The sequence below is a fragment of the Pelodiscus sinensis genome, chromosome 3 (assembly GCF_052426305.1).
Source record: "Pelodiscus sinensis isolate ZL-2025 chromosome 3, ASM5242630v1, whole genome shotgun sequence".
In the NCBI taxonomy this organism is placed as follows: Eukaryota; Metazoa; Chordata; order Testudines; family Trionychidae; genus Pelodiscus; species Pelodiscus sinensis.
In genome coordinates, this window is record NC_143054.1 from 199,191,663 (window position 1) to 199,206,493 (window position 14,831).

At 41.5% G+C, this 14,831-nt stretch overlaps 1 protein-coding gene across 4 annotated transcripts in view; it reads left to right on the forward strand.

Moving 5' to 3' along the window:
- The window catches only part of MAP4K3 (mitogen-activated protein kinase kinase kinase kinase 3), a 140,179-nt gene that overhangs the window by 113,057 nt on the left and 12,291 nt on the right, over nt 1-14,831 (forward strand). For all 4 annotated transcript variants that reach the window (XR_012903069.2, XM_075925807.2, XM_075925808.2 and 1 more), the window contains 5 exons: nt 970-1,073; nt 2,269-2,440; nt 6,260-6,328; nt 6,428-6,520; nt 8,275-8,345. Coding sequence is in view for 3 of the 4 variants with exons in the window: in XM_075925807.2 (XP_075781922.1) it covers nt 970-1,073; nt 2,269-2,440; nt 6,260-6,328; nt 6,428-6,520; nt 8,275-8,345 (509 nt within the window). In the remaining variant the exon portion in view is untranslated. The remainder of the gene's footprint in view (nt 1-969; nt 1,074-2,268; nt 2,441-6,259; nt 6,329-6,427; nt 6,521-8,274; nt 8,346-14,831) is intronic.

Here is a 14,831-nt window from a genome sequence, read left to right on the forward strand (position 1 = left end):
TGCCTTTGTAAATCTAGCCCAAGATCATGTCAGTTGGCTTTGAATAAGACACTTAGCTTGCAAGTTCTTTGGGGGCAGCGACTTGATCATTTTATGTCTTATACAACTCCAATCATGTTGCTGATGATTTAATAATGTGGTCATGTAATTAGTTTGTAATGAATTTGCAGAGTTTAGGCAGCGCGTACTACTTGAAGCGTTCCCTGACTTTTCAGTGCCTAGCCACCCACCTCCTTGTTCTCTTTTAAAATGTTTTTTGAATCGAGTAGTAAGAAAAGCTGCAAGGAGAGCAGTTTTTAATACAACCTTTTTCATTTTAGTCAAGGTATAAGATTAAGTAACGTTTTAATGGAATTTTAGGTACTGGTGCAAAATATGCTCAGTGTTGCATATTTAGTCCAACTTTGTCATTAAAATTCAGTTTGCAAGGCAACCGGATAGTTCAGTAGGACACTAATGACTGAAAGGTTACTGAGCAACTATCAGTGCATAATGACTGCTGAATTGTTAAATGATTACTGGCCTTCCTTCAGTTCCTGTTGGATAAGTGTCACACTCATTAAAACAGCCATTATAATTGGCACCATCTTCAGAGTCTTAACACTAGAGGAGGTTTCTTATGCTAATTAGAATATATTGGGGCAGCCCTAGAATATTTAGTCCCATTTATGTGTCAGAAATCTTCTGTCAGATTTATTAAAACAAGCTGGATAGGTTAGGGCATATATAAAATATGGTTTTATTATGATAGGTTTGTGATAGTGCCTACTATACGTGTTTTCCAAACTCTTAAGACATTCCTAGGAGTTCTCAATCGAAGGGTTGTATGTAGTTTGAAAACTGATCTTTCGCAGACCCCTTTCATATCTGGCACTCTAAGATTTGCAAAGGCTGTATTAAATTAGATGTGACATGTTTATAGTAGGTAAAAAGTGTTACTAACATACTTTATCTTTTCTTTCTTGGCAGTGAGGAATCCCTACACAGGGCTCAAATACCTTTGTGGAGCACTACAGTCTAGCATTGTCTTGTTAGAATGGGTTGAATTGATGCAAAAGTTTATGTTAATAAAGGTAAGCATAACAGTAAAATATCCACAAGCAGCGGTTGTCTTCTCTTTAGGATTCAACCTCTTAATATAAAATTTTGATTTTCAGATGCTTTTATCTTGAAAAAAAGTTAGTTGAGTGTAACCAAAATGTAAATAATTTATGTCCCTATGTGAATTTGTTAATTTTTGCTAACCTCATTTTGAAAAATAAAGTTCATTTTATATCATTTGAAAATTACCAGTTTAAAATGTCCCCAACCATTTGCTAGGTGCTAATTGACATCATTTAAAGCATTTTTCCAGCACCTGCCCAGTCTAAAGGTTGATTCTTTCTGTCTCTAAGTGTTGTCTCATAGGGTATGTCTAAACTACATCCCTCTTTTGAAAGAGGGATGTAAATTAGACATATCGAAATTGCAAATGAAGCTGGGATTTGAATTTCCCGTGCTTCATTTGCATAATCACGTCCCGGCGTTCTTTTGAAAAATACTATTTTGAAAGTGAAACCATGGTCTAGATGCAGTTCTTTCAAAAAGAAAAGCCTTTTTTGAAAGATCCTGTAAACCTCACGGGAAATTCAAATCCCAGTTTCATTTGCAATTTCGATGTCTAATTTACATCCCTCTTTCGAAAGAGGGATGTAGTCTAGACGTAGCCATAGTTATATAATAAGAATGTTCTAGCTAATCAATGGGCAGAGCCTTGGGAAAATTGAGGGGAGAACATTGATAGTTCTGACTTGCTGTCATACCTTAAGGTAGAAGATGACCCATTTATTTTGGGCACTTAGCAATCAAATAGTTACCCTTCCCAGCTGACACCTGCAGGGCTGAAGCCACGGTACTTCATGTTTCTTGGACATACAGTAGCCACCGTCTGGTCAGCTAGGGGGAACAAAAGTTTTAAACCTCCCCGTCTAGTGATGTCACTGACAGGATCTGGGCTCTTAACAAAAATGATAGTGAATGTTCAGAATCTGGATATTAACAACAACAATCTGTATGGAGAACCTGAATCTTCATAAATCAGATTTTCCTGCGTCGAAGTGCTATGATCCCAGGAAATAACCTTGGTGTTACATAAGTGTGCTAACTGAATGGTAAAACTACTTTAGCCAACTTCCTGTGCTGTTAAATGACTAATCACACCTATACTAAATTGTTTGCTTTTTAACTTGTGTGTCTTTATCTAACCAATTTTTTTGTTTCTTAATCTAGCACATAGATTTCCCTGTCCCTTGTCCACTGAGATTGTTTGAAATGCTGGTAGTACCTGAACAAGAATTCCCCTTGGTTTGTGTTGGTGTCAGTAGAGGGAGAGACTTCAACCAGGTGGTGAAGTTTGAGACTGTCAACCCTAATTCTACCTCTTCGTGGTTTACAGAAACAGGTTTGTGCATTATTATGATTAGATCCCCAACATTATTTTTCATCTTTATTGTACTTAGAGAATAGTAACATCTAGGTCCCATAGTTTCCATTACAGAGATGATACAGTGATTCCATAATTAGTTACATTGGGTTTTCCACTTAAAGTGGACTCGCAGTTCATAACTCTTTCTGACTTTGACCTTCCAGGGTGGAACTTTTTTTGGGTCAGGGGCTGCTGACCCACAGAAAAATCAGTCGGGGGCTGCATACAAGTGAAAAGCAAAAAAACAACTTCACTTATGTGTGCCCTAACTGAGAAGCAAAAAAGACACTCCCCACATTCCCCTTGCACACCAGAGCCTGAGGGATTGGGGGGGGGGGAGTGCCCAGGCTAGTAGACTGTGTGCTCCAGGCCTAATGGGATGACAGGGTCCTCAATGCTGGGAGGGGAGCTCGGAGGCCAGATCCAGGCAAGCTGGGGGCCACATTCACCCCTGTTCCAGGCTCAACTTTTTGAGTGGAACACAGAGGGGACAGAATAAAAGTTGCTTGTTTCCATAAATTAGGCCTTTCTTGAATTGGGTGCTTCACTTTGCAACTGCAGTGTTCTTGTGACGTAGTGCTATTAATGGATTTTAATAGAATTTCAGGCTCACTCCCTTCTTCTGGGAGCATGTTTAAATGGGCCAGTTAGCTTGCTGGTGCTGAGAAGGAAATACTTCTCCCCATATTCATGAGAACAGCCAGGGCCAAGGCAGTCTGCCATAACTTATTTTTGATCCTCGTGGCTGGCCTGAGTGCCATTTAGATGAGGAGCTAGTGCATGGAGGCAGCAACAGAAACGTGGAAATTGGTAGATGGAGCGACAGCCTCTCTGGATTGCTCCCCATCTCTGTAGAAAACCAGCTGCTGCTGTGAGCCTGGCCCAGCCCCACAGCTCAGAAGCAGTAAGCAGCTCTGTCTCAGGGCTTTCATCATCACTGTGGCCAGGGCAGAAGGTGACATGACAGTGTCCTATTGATCTGCGTTGAGCTTGTAAGTTGCCATCCCCCAGCACAAATCCCACTGATATGATCTCTGGAGCTCACAAAATGTTGTTTTCATTAGGAAGATTTCTGCTGCTTTTCTTGCTTCTTAAAAAAATATCTGAAAAACTTCTGCTGTATATAGAAGTGCAGCTACACAAATGATTTATTCATGGTAGTGCTGCATTGTATGGCCGGTTAATACTGTAATACTTCTGTGTTTGAATGTTGAGGTCCATTTTCAAATTGGTATATGGATTGAACTGCTGCTCTTAATAACCGATGAAAGTAGAAAACATTGAAAAGTGACTCCTGAAAATATACCCTTTGTCCTTAGTCTTAATTCGCTATTGTCTGCATCAGTGAGGTATCTCTGTAAACCTAAAAGCGTTATTCCCTTCTTCATACCCTCTGATTTTTAACTTGGACAGTTGAACCCTTCCCTGAATTACTACATCTGTCCTAGTTTTCTCTCTTAGTCGTTTGTCTGTCCTCCTGGTGCCTCTGTATTGTGGGCAGGTTTTCTTACATTATTATACTGGCAGCGCTTTAAACCATGTGGCTGAATCAGCCTCTGTCTCCCTGTGTTCTGCTGACAGGACATTGCGAACACATCAAAAACTCTTTGAGAAGAGGGAAAAGTGTACAGTATGTGTAGGTCATAAACCGCTTGCACCAAATCGTTGTTTTATAGGCTTGGCGTTTGTTTGGAAATATTGCAAAGTGACGTGCTATGCAATAATTTTCTTGGCTCCACTTGTGTTACCATGATGAGTCAGAAAATGCATACACCTTCTTGCGACTGACGGCCCAAATTATTGGCTCTGAAAGTGCATATTTCTCCAGAGACAATCATGCCTGATGGCATGTGAGTGAGATTCCCACATGACGTATTGCTCCATGGAGTGTGGCCTAAAGAAGGAAAGAACACATGAAATTCCCAGCCTCCTCCAACACAGACGCCACGACAGTGCCACAGTGGGTTCTGGTTCTGGTGTCGTGTCATGACAGGTTGTTAAGCTTGGTTATGTACCTTCCCCATTTTCATCAGATGAAATAGATGAAAAATCTTTTGAGCCCTGAAAGAACAGAGTTCAAAATTGTTACACTGGTATTCTTTGTTCTCTCTACCATTGTTAGAAATGTTGCCATGAAAATACTCTATAAGGCACTTTTCTTTCCACCATTTAATTTGATTTTACACTGATATTATTTCTGTTTTAAAACCTTAGTCTAGGTTGAATCATTAGTGGTTTAACTGATGCGCAGGGATGTGCTCCAACCTCACGGAGGCCTGTCTGCTCAGCCTTGTAGGGAGGAGAGTAGTGTCTTGGCACTCTTCCAGCTGTGTAAAGACGTCAGGTCACTGGAAGCAGGGGAGGCCCATCCATCTAGGCAAACTAGGTGGTCGCCTAGGGCGCCAAGTTAAATGGGGCGCCAAAAGGTGGCACAATATCATGGAGGGGTTTGGAGGTGGGGGCACCGATGGCATGGTTCACCTAGGGCGCCAGTTGCTGGCAGCTAGTCTAGGGCCGCCCCTGACTGGAAGGCAAGTCCCAGCCCACCCAGCTGAAGGGACAATTGCTTTGATGAGACTCTTGGCAAGTGGAATGTTAATACAAAAATAGGGGAATGGTCCTTTGAGATCAGAGTACAGGTCATCTGTACAAGAATAAAAGGGGAAAGTATTTACAGTAACATTGTATTGTGCTTCTCAGCTGTATCGAAGCTAAGTATGGCCAATTATTAATAGTACCTTAAAATCATCGGCCTAATCCCAGAATCCAACAGTGAGTCAGGGAGCCAGACTAAGGGGATGAAAAAAGCAGAAATCTTCTAAGACCAGTTTTTCACCCCTTTTGTTCAGATTGCTGTAAAAGCTGTGATAAAAATCTAAACCTCAAATTTGAACTCAAATGTATCCAGGCTGGGAGACTGCCTCAGTGAGCACATTTCTACAGCCCCATATGTGGAATTCGCTCATTTCTTTTACCTTATGCAGGACCAAAGATATAACTGGGTTTTTTTAAGAGGGGCTAAAATGTTCTTAAGAGTATTTCATTATATGTAACATGTTTTCATTTCTCACCTTTAATAGAAACTGAAAGGTTCTTAGAATGCCTGTGGTAGAGATACCAGATTAGCAAAAGTTACTTTTTTGTCATATCTTACTAAAAGAAATTATATTTTCTCTTTGGAGTTGGCATGTCCACTAGTCAGATCTTCCCCATTTGCTGTGGTATTGGCAGCTGGAGCTATAATTTGGAAGAAAGGTTTCTCTCCTTTATTGAAACTGCCTTCCTTAACAATTTGAAAGAAGGACTAAATCATATGGATATTACATCTGAAGATGAGGAGAAGTTGCAAACAGTAGTGAGGATTGAGAACAAGAACATGTCCTAGCAAGATTTAGAAATAAGAGCAAAAAAAAAAAAAAATTAGATTACTTTCTGCAGATGTGTTAATTTTCCTATTCCCATCTGGAATGTAATCTGCAATACGTACATTGCATAGGAAGTAGAAATACTGATAGGCAAAGAGGTAATAGTGGACAGCAACTTAAACAAAACATAAGTTTGCTTATAATATTAATACTTTAATATTATAGCTTGATTTGCCTTTGTCACAGCCAACACATAGGATGTGGATACGCCTTTCCAAGATAAGAGAAATTTCACTAGGAATAAAATCTTTCTGTAGCTAAAAATACAACAGTGCCTTAAGACCTTTTGAATGTCAGAATCTCCTCATTCAAATGTGATGGTAATTTGTTTGTGTTGTATATAAATTAACAGGAATTATTTTTGTTACAGACACTACACAGGCAAGTGTTGTACATTTAACACAGCTGGAAAGAGATACCATTTTAGTGTGTCTGGATTGTAAGTTTTTTGTTTTGTTTTAATAAATCAAATATACATACTCAAATTAGATCACTTGTTTGAGAGCAGTGGCTAAGTGACATCTTGTTTATTTTCTAGGTTGTATAAAAATAGTAAATCTACAAGGCAGATTAAAATCTAGCCGAAAACTATCATCAGAGCTCACCTTTGATTTCCAGATTGAATCAATAGGTGAGTATGGTTTTGGACTCAAGCTTGGTGTAGATCATTTAATTTGGCACTGTAATGCAGGCAATAGTAATTTTACAGACTTTGCTGGCATTAAATGTATCAATTCCTATGTTTTATTCTGTGTGGTTGAGGAGCTGGGCTGAGGATTCAGTGGACTGATAGGTTTCCAAAAGAGGGACAAGAATGAAAGCGTAACCTCAGAATTCCCTTGGATTAGGTTAAATGGCCTGGTAGCACTAGGAAACTCTGCCTCTCGGAAGGTCTGTTCCCAGGCTACTCAAACCCATTGTGATTATTCCTGTTGCTAATTCATTCATGTCAGCAGTTCATTTGTTTATTTCAGTCTCAACACTGCAATTGCAGGAAGTGTGGACTGAAATTCATTGCTAACTAGCCTTTATTTTATTTTGTTGTTAAATTTATAAATCCTTTGTTAAATTTATACGGCACATTGCTGTCTCAGGAAAATAAATGTAGCTCCTTATTTGGAGGCAGTGTGGCCTAGTGACTAGTGTATTGGACTGGGACTCGGGAGATCAGGTTCTTGGTGACTTTGGGCAAGTCACTTCACTGCTTTTTGCCTCAGTTAATCCATCTTTAATGGGGATAGTGATACTTTTCTGTGTAAAGTGCAGTGAGATCTATGAAGGAAAGGCACTGTATCTGATCCAAATATTAGTATGGTTGTGGCAGAGTGGATGAGTGCAACTTCCTCACTTCTCTGCATCATCCTCTCCCTTTTCTGTCCCCAAATGAGGTTCATGAAAGCACTGTGCTGTTCTTTTGTTTTTGTTTCTAATCTGTTTCCTCCCTCGCTTGTTAGCTTTATTGCTATGTTCACCTTGTATGTAAATGCACTTTTATTGTCCCTTATCTGTAATTGAGCCGGTCAGCCGAAGGACTCCACATTTCATTGTCAGACAGGCTTGATTTATACGCTGCCTCCTTCCACATTTTAAGAACTATTTCCAGCACATACATGCAGTTCTTTATACACTAGTGCGTACGTCACACAGCGATATTCATGACCTGCATTTTACCAGTTTACATATGATACATACAGGATACCTTTTGGATATCTATTATGACAACAGTGTGTTGGGGTTAGTCAGTGTGTCAGGCTTGAAATGAGTGTGTCTTGCCAGTGAGTGTTTAGTGGTTGTTAAGGGTCACAACTATAAAGTCATCCTGTCTCTTGAAAAATAATTCAAAATCCTTAATATCGTACAACCCAGTAGCTTTATACAATGCTCTCTTTTAAAAGCTACTTCTGTAGTGCATCTGTAATTAGAATGTAATTTAATTTAAACAGCATTTGGGACCTATGATATAATTCCCTTTTTTTAAAGAAATCATGGGGAGAGAGGAGAGGGTATGGGAAGAGTAGGGCAAAAAGTAAGGTTTTGGTTGGTGACTATTTCAGCTGTTCTCGTGAATTTGGGAGGGAAAGTAGAATGCAAGTGTTTATAAATTTCCATTGCTTATGTACGTGGAAACCTGGCATGTTTTTTAAAGTTTTAAACGCTTAACGTTTTTGAAATAATATTTTACAAATAGCACAGGGATCATAACTAGTAGTGTTTGTAAAGACCTTTTTTGACCACATTGAGGTGGATCAAGCCTTTCTGGTGTAATTAAAAATATCTAGAGACAGAACATAAAATTGCCATGATAGAAGGGAATGAATATTCTTTTCCTGGAAAGAATAAATTGGGATTGTGCACCCAAACTAACACAGGTTCTCTTCATTCTAGTTTGCTTACAAGACAGTGTTTTGGCTTTCTGGAAGCATGGAATGCAAGGAAGGAGTTTTAGGTCAAATGAGGTGAGTGCAATATATTCACTACTTTTTTTTCCCTCCTACTTCAGTTAGAATGTCAGAGGAATAAAAGCATATGAATATTGTGTTGTTGAATTGAACGAGTTTAAATAGGATTCTGCGATGGACCTAACAGCTGAATATTTTAAGCACTGTTTCAACAATATCTAAATTTCATGATGGAGAGAAGAATTAAACGTGTCACCCCAAGATTAAACTTTAAACATTGAAAACCCTCACAGAAAACAAATAAATGGACCTTAGTTTTTTGTTCTAAGAAACAGATTTCCACAGACTCCTCACCAGTGGAATATTGTACAATCTGTGGCACGGATGATGGAGGCATCACATTCTGGATTGGTAGCGTCATACACCCCCTTGTAAATGGCCATGCGGGGAGCAAAGCGGTGGAGAACGAGGCCCCCCACGATGAATGAGCATAGACCAAGAATTTACCTTTAAGTGAGCTGTGTATGCTTTGAAAAGGAAGTGACTCTACCCACCCAGCCATGAAAAGAGAAGCTGCATGGCCTAGGGAGAAGAGGGTCTTCTCACCTCTGCGTCATGAAAAGACAGCTAAGTTTGCATGCTGCAGGGCCCAGGGACTGACCCCACCAGTGTTGTTCCCAAGAAAAGAGGCAGAAAGACGTAGCAGAGTGAACAACGCTGCAGCAGCGAAGTACACGGAGTACACGGTGCTACTGGCTTGAGTATTCAGCTTGGAATGGATACTGAGAAAATGTTTAGTCAAAAATGCTCTGAATAGCTCTTCAAAGAATCACTTCAGTGCCCCTAGTTGTTAACTCCTTGACACCTGCAATTGGGATTTCTGAGGGCCAGGCTAGAAGAGGGAGCATGGCACTATCTACCCACCTCAGTCCCTTCAGTCGCAGCAGCAGATGGAAGCAACCCTTTTCAGATCTCTTTGTTCTGGACCTTTTCTCCTAAACATGCATTTGACGGTGATTAGTGTAGCTTAGTATGTTAGATTATTGTAATTGTATATTAAATGACAGTTATGTTTAGTTGAGTTAGTATTAGCCATGGATCTGATGAAAAGAAGATTGGGTTTTCAAAAATGTGCTGCTTTAAGGCAGTGTTTCTTGCCCTGCCTTACTTCCTTGTAAGGTGTCTGGCGTGTCTTGGCAAGGGACATTCTCTATTTCAGTACATTAATTCCTACAACGTCAGGACAGACAAAGGACTACAGGCATTTACTCTACAGGAAGCATAGGCAGCAAATCTATTGGATGTGAGGTGTCCTGGAGCACAGAACACAAGGCAAAAAACATGTTGGCACCAAGTTCAGTGGCTGCTACTGAATATAAGTTGCCTGTGAAGACTCCAGAATTGGCACTGAAAATTCTTTTGTGTGCCTACAGCTCATCTGGTTCTCAAGATGTTGGATCCATTGATAAAAATCTGCAAATTGCCATCGGCTTTGGCCACGGAGTTAAAGGCTAAGCCATGAGAAAAACCATCTGTAGTGATTTTAAAGAATATGATTAAAGAGAAGATGACCACTGATAGCAGGGCCAGATCCCATATGGGTTATTCAGCATTGGGTCCATCAGACTGGGATCTCTCTACTTTGGTTCCTAAAGTAAAAATGAAAGCAGTCCAGAGAGATCTAAATGGAGACCTCAGTTGTGGATCCATTTATTCTGCTGGATCCAAGGACAATGTTGAAGACACAGCCAGGACTGGCAGGGGTGCCATTATCAGAACTGCAGATCATATATTCAAGAAATTCATCCCATTGGAATGGATAATGGTCTGTCTTCTCGAGAGAGATCCGATCCTCTATGGAAAGGAAGAAAGAGATGCCTCATTTAGTTCAGGGATCTTTATTTCCTTTCAAGCTCTGACTAAAACCACCTTTGTTTGTGATGTTTCACTTGCTGGTTCCAGTGATGTTGCTGGTCAAAACAGTTGCACATTCAATGTGTATCTTTGGAAAGTGAGAATCAGGGATTTGGTGGCTAGAATGCATCTGTTGTCAGCCTGTAGGGCAAACGCAGGGTTATTGTACACCAGAAGAGAGAGCTTGAGACTCTGTAAGGGAGCGAACCCCCAACTGGCCCAGGCCTAGTGCTGGAGGCAGGTGGCAGCAAGGTGACTCTCAACCTGAGGTTCATCTGATTTCTTGTTTTCTAAGTGCAGTTCTTTTCACTTATTGAATTTCTGCTTGTTCATTTCACACCAATTCTCCAATTTATCAAGGTCATTTTTAATTCTAACCCTATTCTCCGAAGTCCTGACACCCCTTCCAGTTTGGTGTGATATGCACATTTTGTAGTGTCATTGGCACTCCGTTACCCTAGTCATTGATGAATATATTGAAAGTTATTTGACCCAGGACAACACCCCTCTGGGAATGGGGAACTCATCTAAACTGGCTTGTGCTTCAGAGGACATTGCAATTCCCAGGAAAGGAGACTACAGATATACATATTGGAGCTGAGTGGGATTCATCCGGGTCTCAAATTTTTTGTTCCTCCTAATGAAGGAAAGGTAGTTCAGGTGGCAATGGACAATTGCCATGTATTATGTCAACAACCAGAGAAGGGCTTATTCGTCAATCAGGCTATGGGATTGGTGCACCCAGCACAGCATTTATCCAGTAGCCCTTTAACTGTCAGCAAAGGACCGACTAGATACACCAACTGAGCAGATACACACAACATAGTTACAAGTGGTTGATGAAAGAGGAAGTGATACACAAAGTCTTCAGCAATTGGGCATATCCTGTCACAACTTGGTGTCGTCAGTTGCAGACAAGACCAAAAAGTACGTGCAGTTCATATTGGACTCATTTATACTAAATTGGGGAAAGGATCTGCTGTCTGCTCCCCTGGTTGATACAGAAAGTATTGAGGAAAAGAACACGGGTTACAGCACTGGCTCTAATTGTTCTGATGTGGCTCAGGAGCATGGAACATGAATCTACTTGGGATTTTACAAGATGTTCCCAGTATTACTGGATCTGTTGTGTCAGTAGCAGAGCAAGGTGATTCATCCAGATCCCTTGTCTTTGCCCCTGATAGCAGACTGTTGGACTCCAACATACCTTGAAAGATCTTATCCTTTAGATGTCCATCAAGTGCAAATTCGCTCTAGGACACAGTTGACCAGAAGATACCAATTTAAATGATCATAGCTTGTGAGTTGGATACAGAACAAACTTCAATGTTGGAATTGGTTCCATTGTATTTTGGAATACTTACTGGATTTAAAGATTGAAGGCATTTCAGATTCTTTGCCAAAGGTTGATTTGGCGGCCATATAAGTATATTGTGTGTTGATAATGAATCCGTATTTACATATAGTATGGTCAGAAAATAACAAAAAGGACTTTTAAATCTTTGTCCATCTGTAAAGGACCTCCTTCTGGCATGGGCCTCAATTTACTTTCAGCACAACTCATAAAGCTGCCCTTTGAGCCCTTGTCATAGTGTTCTTTGATTTGTGACTTCAAATATGCTTTTATAATATGCTATAACCTCAGTCAGATGAGTGAATGAATTATGCATTCTGATGGCAACTTGCTGCCTTTACTTCTTTCTTTCTACCCTCCAGGTAAGTTGATCTGCAAATTTTGGGTCTGTTGGTAGGGTTGCCAGATGGTTTCAACAAAAATACCGGACACACTTGACATTATATCACAATCTACATTCCATCTTATTGAGAAAATACTGGACATTTCTGTTTTCTCATTTATATTTTCTCAAATTGTTTCCTGAACCGAAAGCTCAAATAATGGGCTGTCTGTTTCAAAACCAGACACCTGGCAACCCTATTGGTTGGACTTTTCATTGCTGTTGGATTCTCAAAAACCATAGTCGTTAAAAGCTTTCATATGCAGCTGCCCAAAATACTATACTTGATCCTACCAGACACCATACATTTGTTACCTTCTAGCGATGCTTACAAATCGTATCTAGGAATGAATTCACGTACCATGGCATAGTACTGACTGGTACAAAACATGGCAAAACCATGGCCTTAGCAACACAGTTCACTCTGAACACATCACCAGCTCAAGTTCTTCGACCTGACATTTGAATCTCAGAATGGGATATGTTTTAACTACCTAAAAAGTCTCCACAACCGTGGTGGCCTTATCATTGCTACATTCCAGTGGATCAGAAACATATTCATTAATGGGAAGAGGTGTATGAGATGAAGAAACGGAACTTTCACAGGAACTTGACCTCCATTATGGGTTCACTGCTACTATGGGCAAGAATGATCTTTATAACTAAATGCACAACTTACTACTTTGAATTAACTTTCACTAAGTCCTAAATGCAAACAAATTAACCATTGGAAACTATTCAAGCTGCTGCTCCTCGAGGCTGGGAAAGAACCTAGGAAAGAGTTTTTATTCCCAGAAGTGGGTAGAAATTTGTAAATTATGTCAATAGGCTGAACTTTAATCATCTGAACTTGGGAATTCTTTTTAAGCAGCACCCTAGTACTCACATAAATGAAAGCGTATTAAAATAATACGATTTCTTTACAACACATACAACTTCATTTTTAAGTATTGGCACCCTCTAAAGTATATACATATTGGAATTTTGAATTTTCTGTTCACAGTGGTTATGTATTCAACAGATTTTAGTGTACTCCCATAATTTGTTTTCAAAATAGCCAGATGCTTTTGTTTAACAGTGCTTCTTTCCAGTACATGTTTTCCATGCTTTCTGTTGTTTCTTTGCACTACTGTGGTTAGTGGTATTGGATTTGATCTCCATGGTATAATGAGCCTTTTCTAAAGCCCCTGAACTCATTGGAAAGACCTAGTTTGATTTCAGTGAGCTTTGGATCAGGATCTATAGCAGGGGTGAGCAAAAGGGCCATCACGCGCTCCCCTGCCCCCAAACCCTGATTGGCCTGGGGGCGGGGGAGCTGCGCAAAGTTTCCTCCCCCTGCCCTGCGAGGGATGCGCAGCGATTCAAAGTGCCATATACTCGTGCAGGGCGGGGGCAGGGCGAAGGAAGCTTCGCGCAGCTCCTCTGTCCCCAGGCCCTGAATGGCCTGGTGGTGGGAGAGCACTTGAAGCCTCCTCCCGCCCTGTGAGGAGTGCGTGGCACTGAGGAGTGCCATGTTCTCCTGGCAGGGCGGGATGAGGCTTTGCACGCTCCTCGCCCCCAAGTCCTGATTGGCCTGGGGCTGGGGGAGTGTGCAAAGCCTCTTTCTGCCTTGCCGGGTGCATGGGTGCCTAGTGGAAAGGGGAGGCCCCTTTGCCCTCCCCTTTCCACTAGGCACCAAAGTGACGTTCCTGCCACAAGGTAGCATCATACTACTAGCTGGAAATGCAGACTTACAGTTCCTTCTGTGGGCATATGTGTGCTGCAGTGTGGGGTGTAATTTCCAGGATGGATAGACATACCTAGGCTAGCTTTCAAGTGAGTGTGCTGAAAACAGAAGCATAGACGGAGCTACATGAGAGGCATTTTGGGCTAGCTGCCCAATCCATTCCCGGGGGTTGGGCAGGATTGTACTTGGGCCACTTGCCACTGCAGCTGCATTGCTATGTTTGGCATGCTAGCTTGGGGAGAGTCCACCTGAGGCAAGAGTTGTTCACACCGTTGAAGTGTAGATGTATCCTGAGGCTCTCTCCATTGTTGCTGCTCAACAATAAAGAGGTGGCTCTTTGAGTGCTGGTCCCTATGCACATGGTTCATATGCACATGAACACCATAGACCCAAGGCTGGAGATTTTAACAAGAGCTGCGCATGTGTCATAAATCGTCTTCTGCTCCCAAGCCAGGGCATAAGAGGCAGCGTGGGTCATGCTCCCTCAGCTCCTTTTCACTACTACATGACCCACGTCAGAATACACTGTCCTGTCACTCTTGAGCTTTTCAGAAACCTGCAAATAGAATTGTAAATAGATCTTCTTTTAGCTTAGTACAGTTCATTATAGGATAGTTAGTAGGCTTACTTCCCTGGACTGAAAACGCCCTTCCCTCGATCCAGGACTCATTGAAGATTTCCATATGAGACATGTTTCTTCTCCAAGCCTGTTGTGATTGAGTAGCCCTTACACCCAGACCCTACAGAAAAGAACCAGGTGGAAAACAACCCACCACAGCGGCTGGAAAGTCATGTGTGCAGAAAGAAGGAACCGCCAGTTCCATGGGTGATTCCGGCAGAAGCATAAGGACAGTCATCCACCTCTCCTGTCCACAAGTGCAGCTCGGGAGTCCCTGGGACCAGCTTGTTCACCCAACGAATACACAACGACTAGGCTGCACCAGTAGTGTCAATGTCACCCATCAGAATTTTGTGTCTCACCAGGCACATAGATCTACAGGACCCCCCAGGATTCCTTCCATCCCTAGCCAGCTTCCCCTCTTCTCTGGCCCAATCCCCCTGACAGCCATTACTACAACTGAGCATGCGTGAAGGTATTTGATTTTCAGCCATCTCACTGACACTGATCCACAGAGCTCCCCTCTTTATGGCCCGCTAGGGGCCACG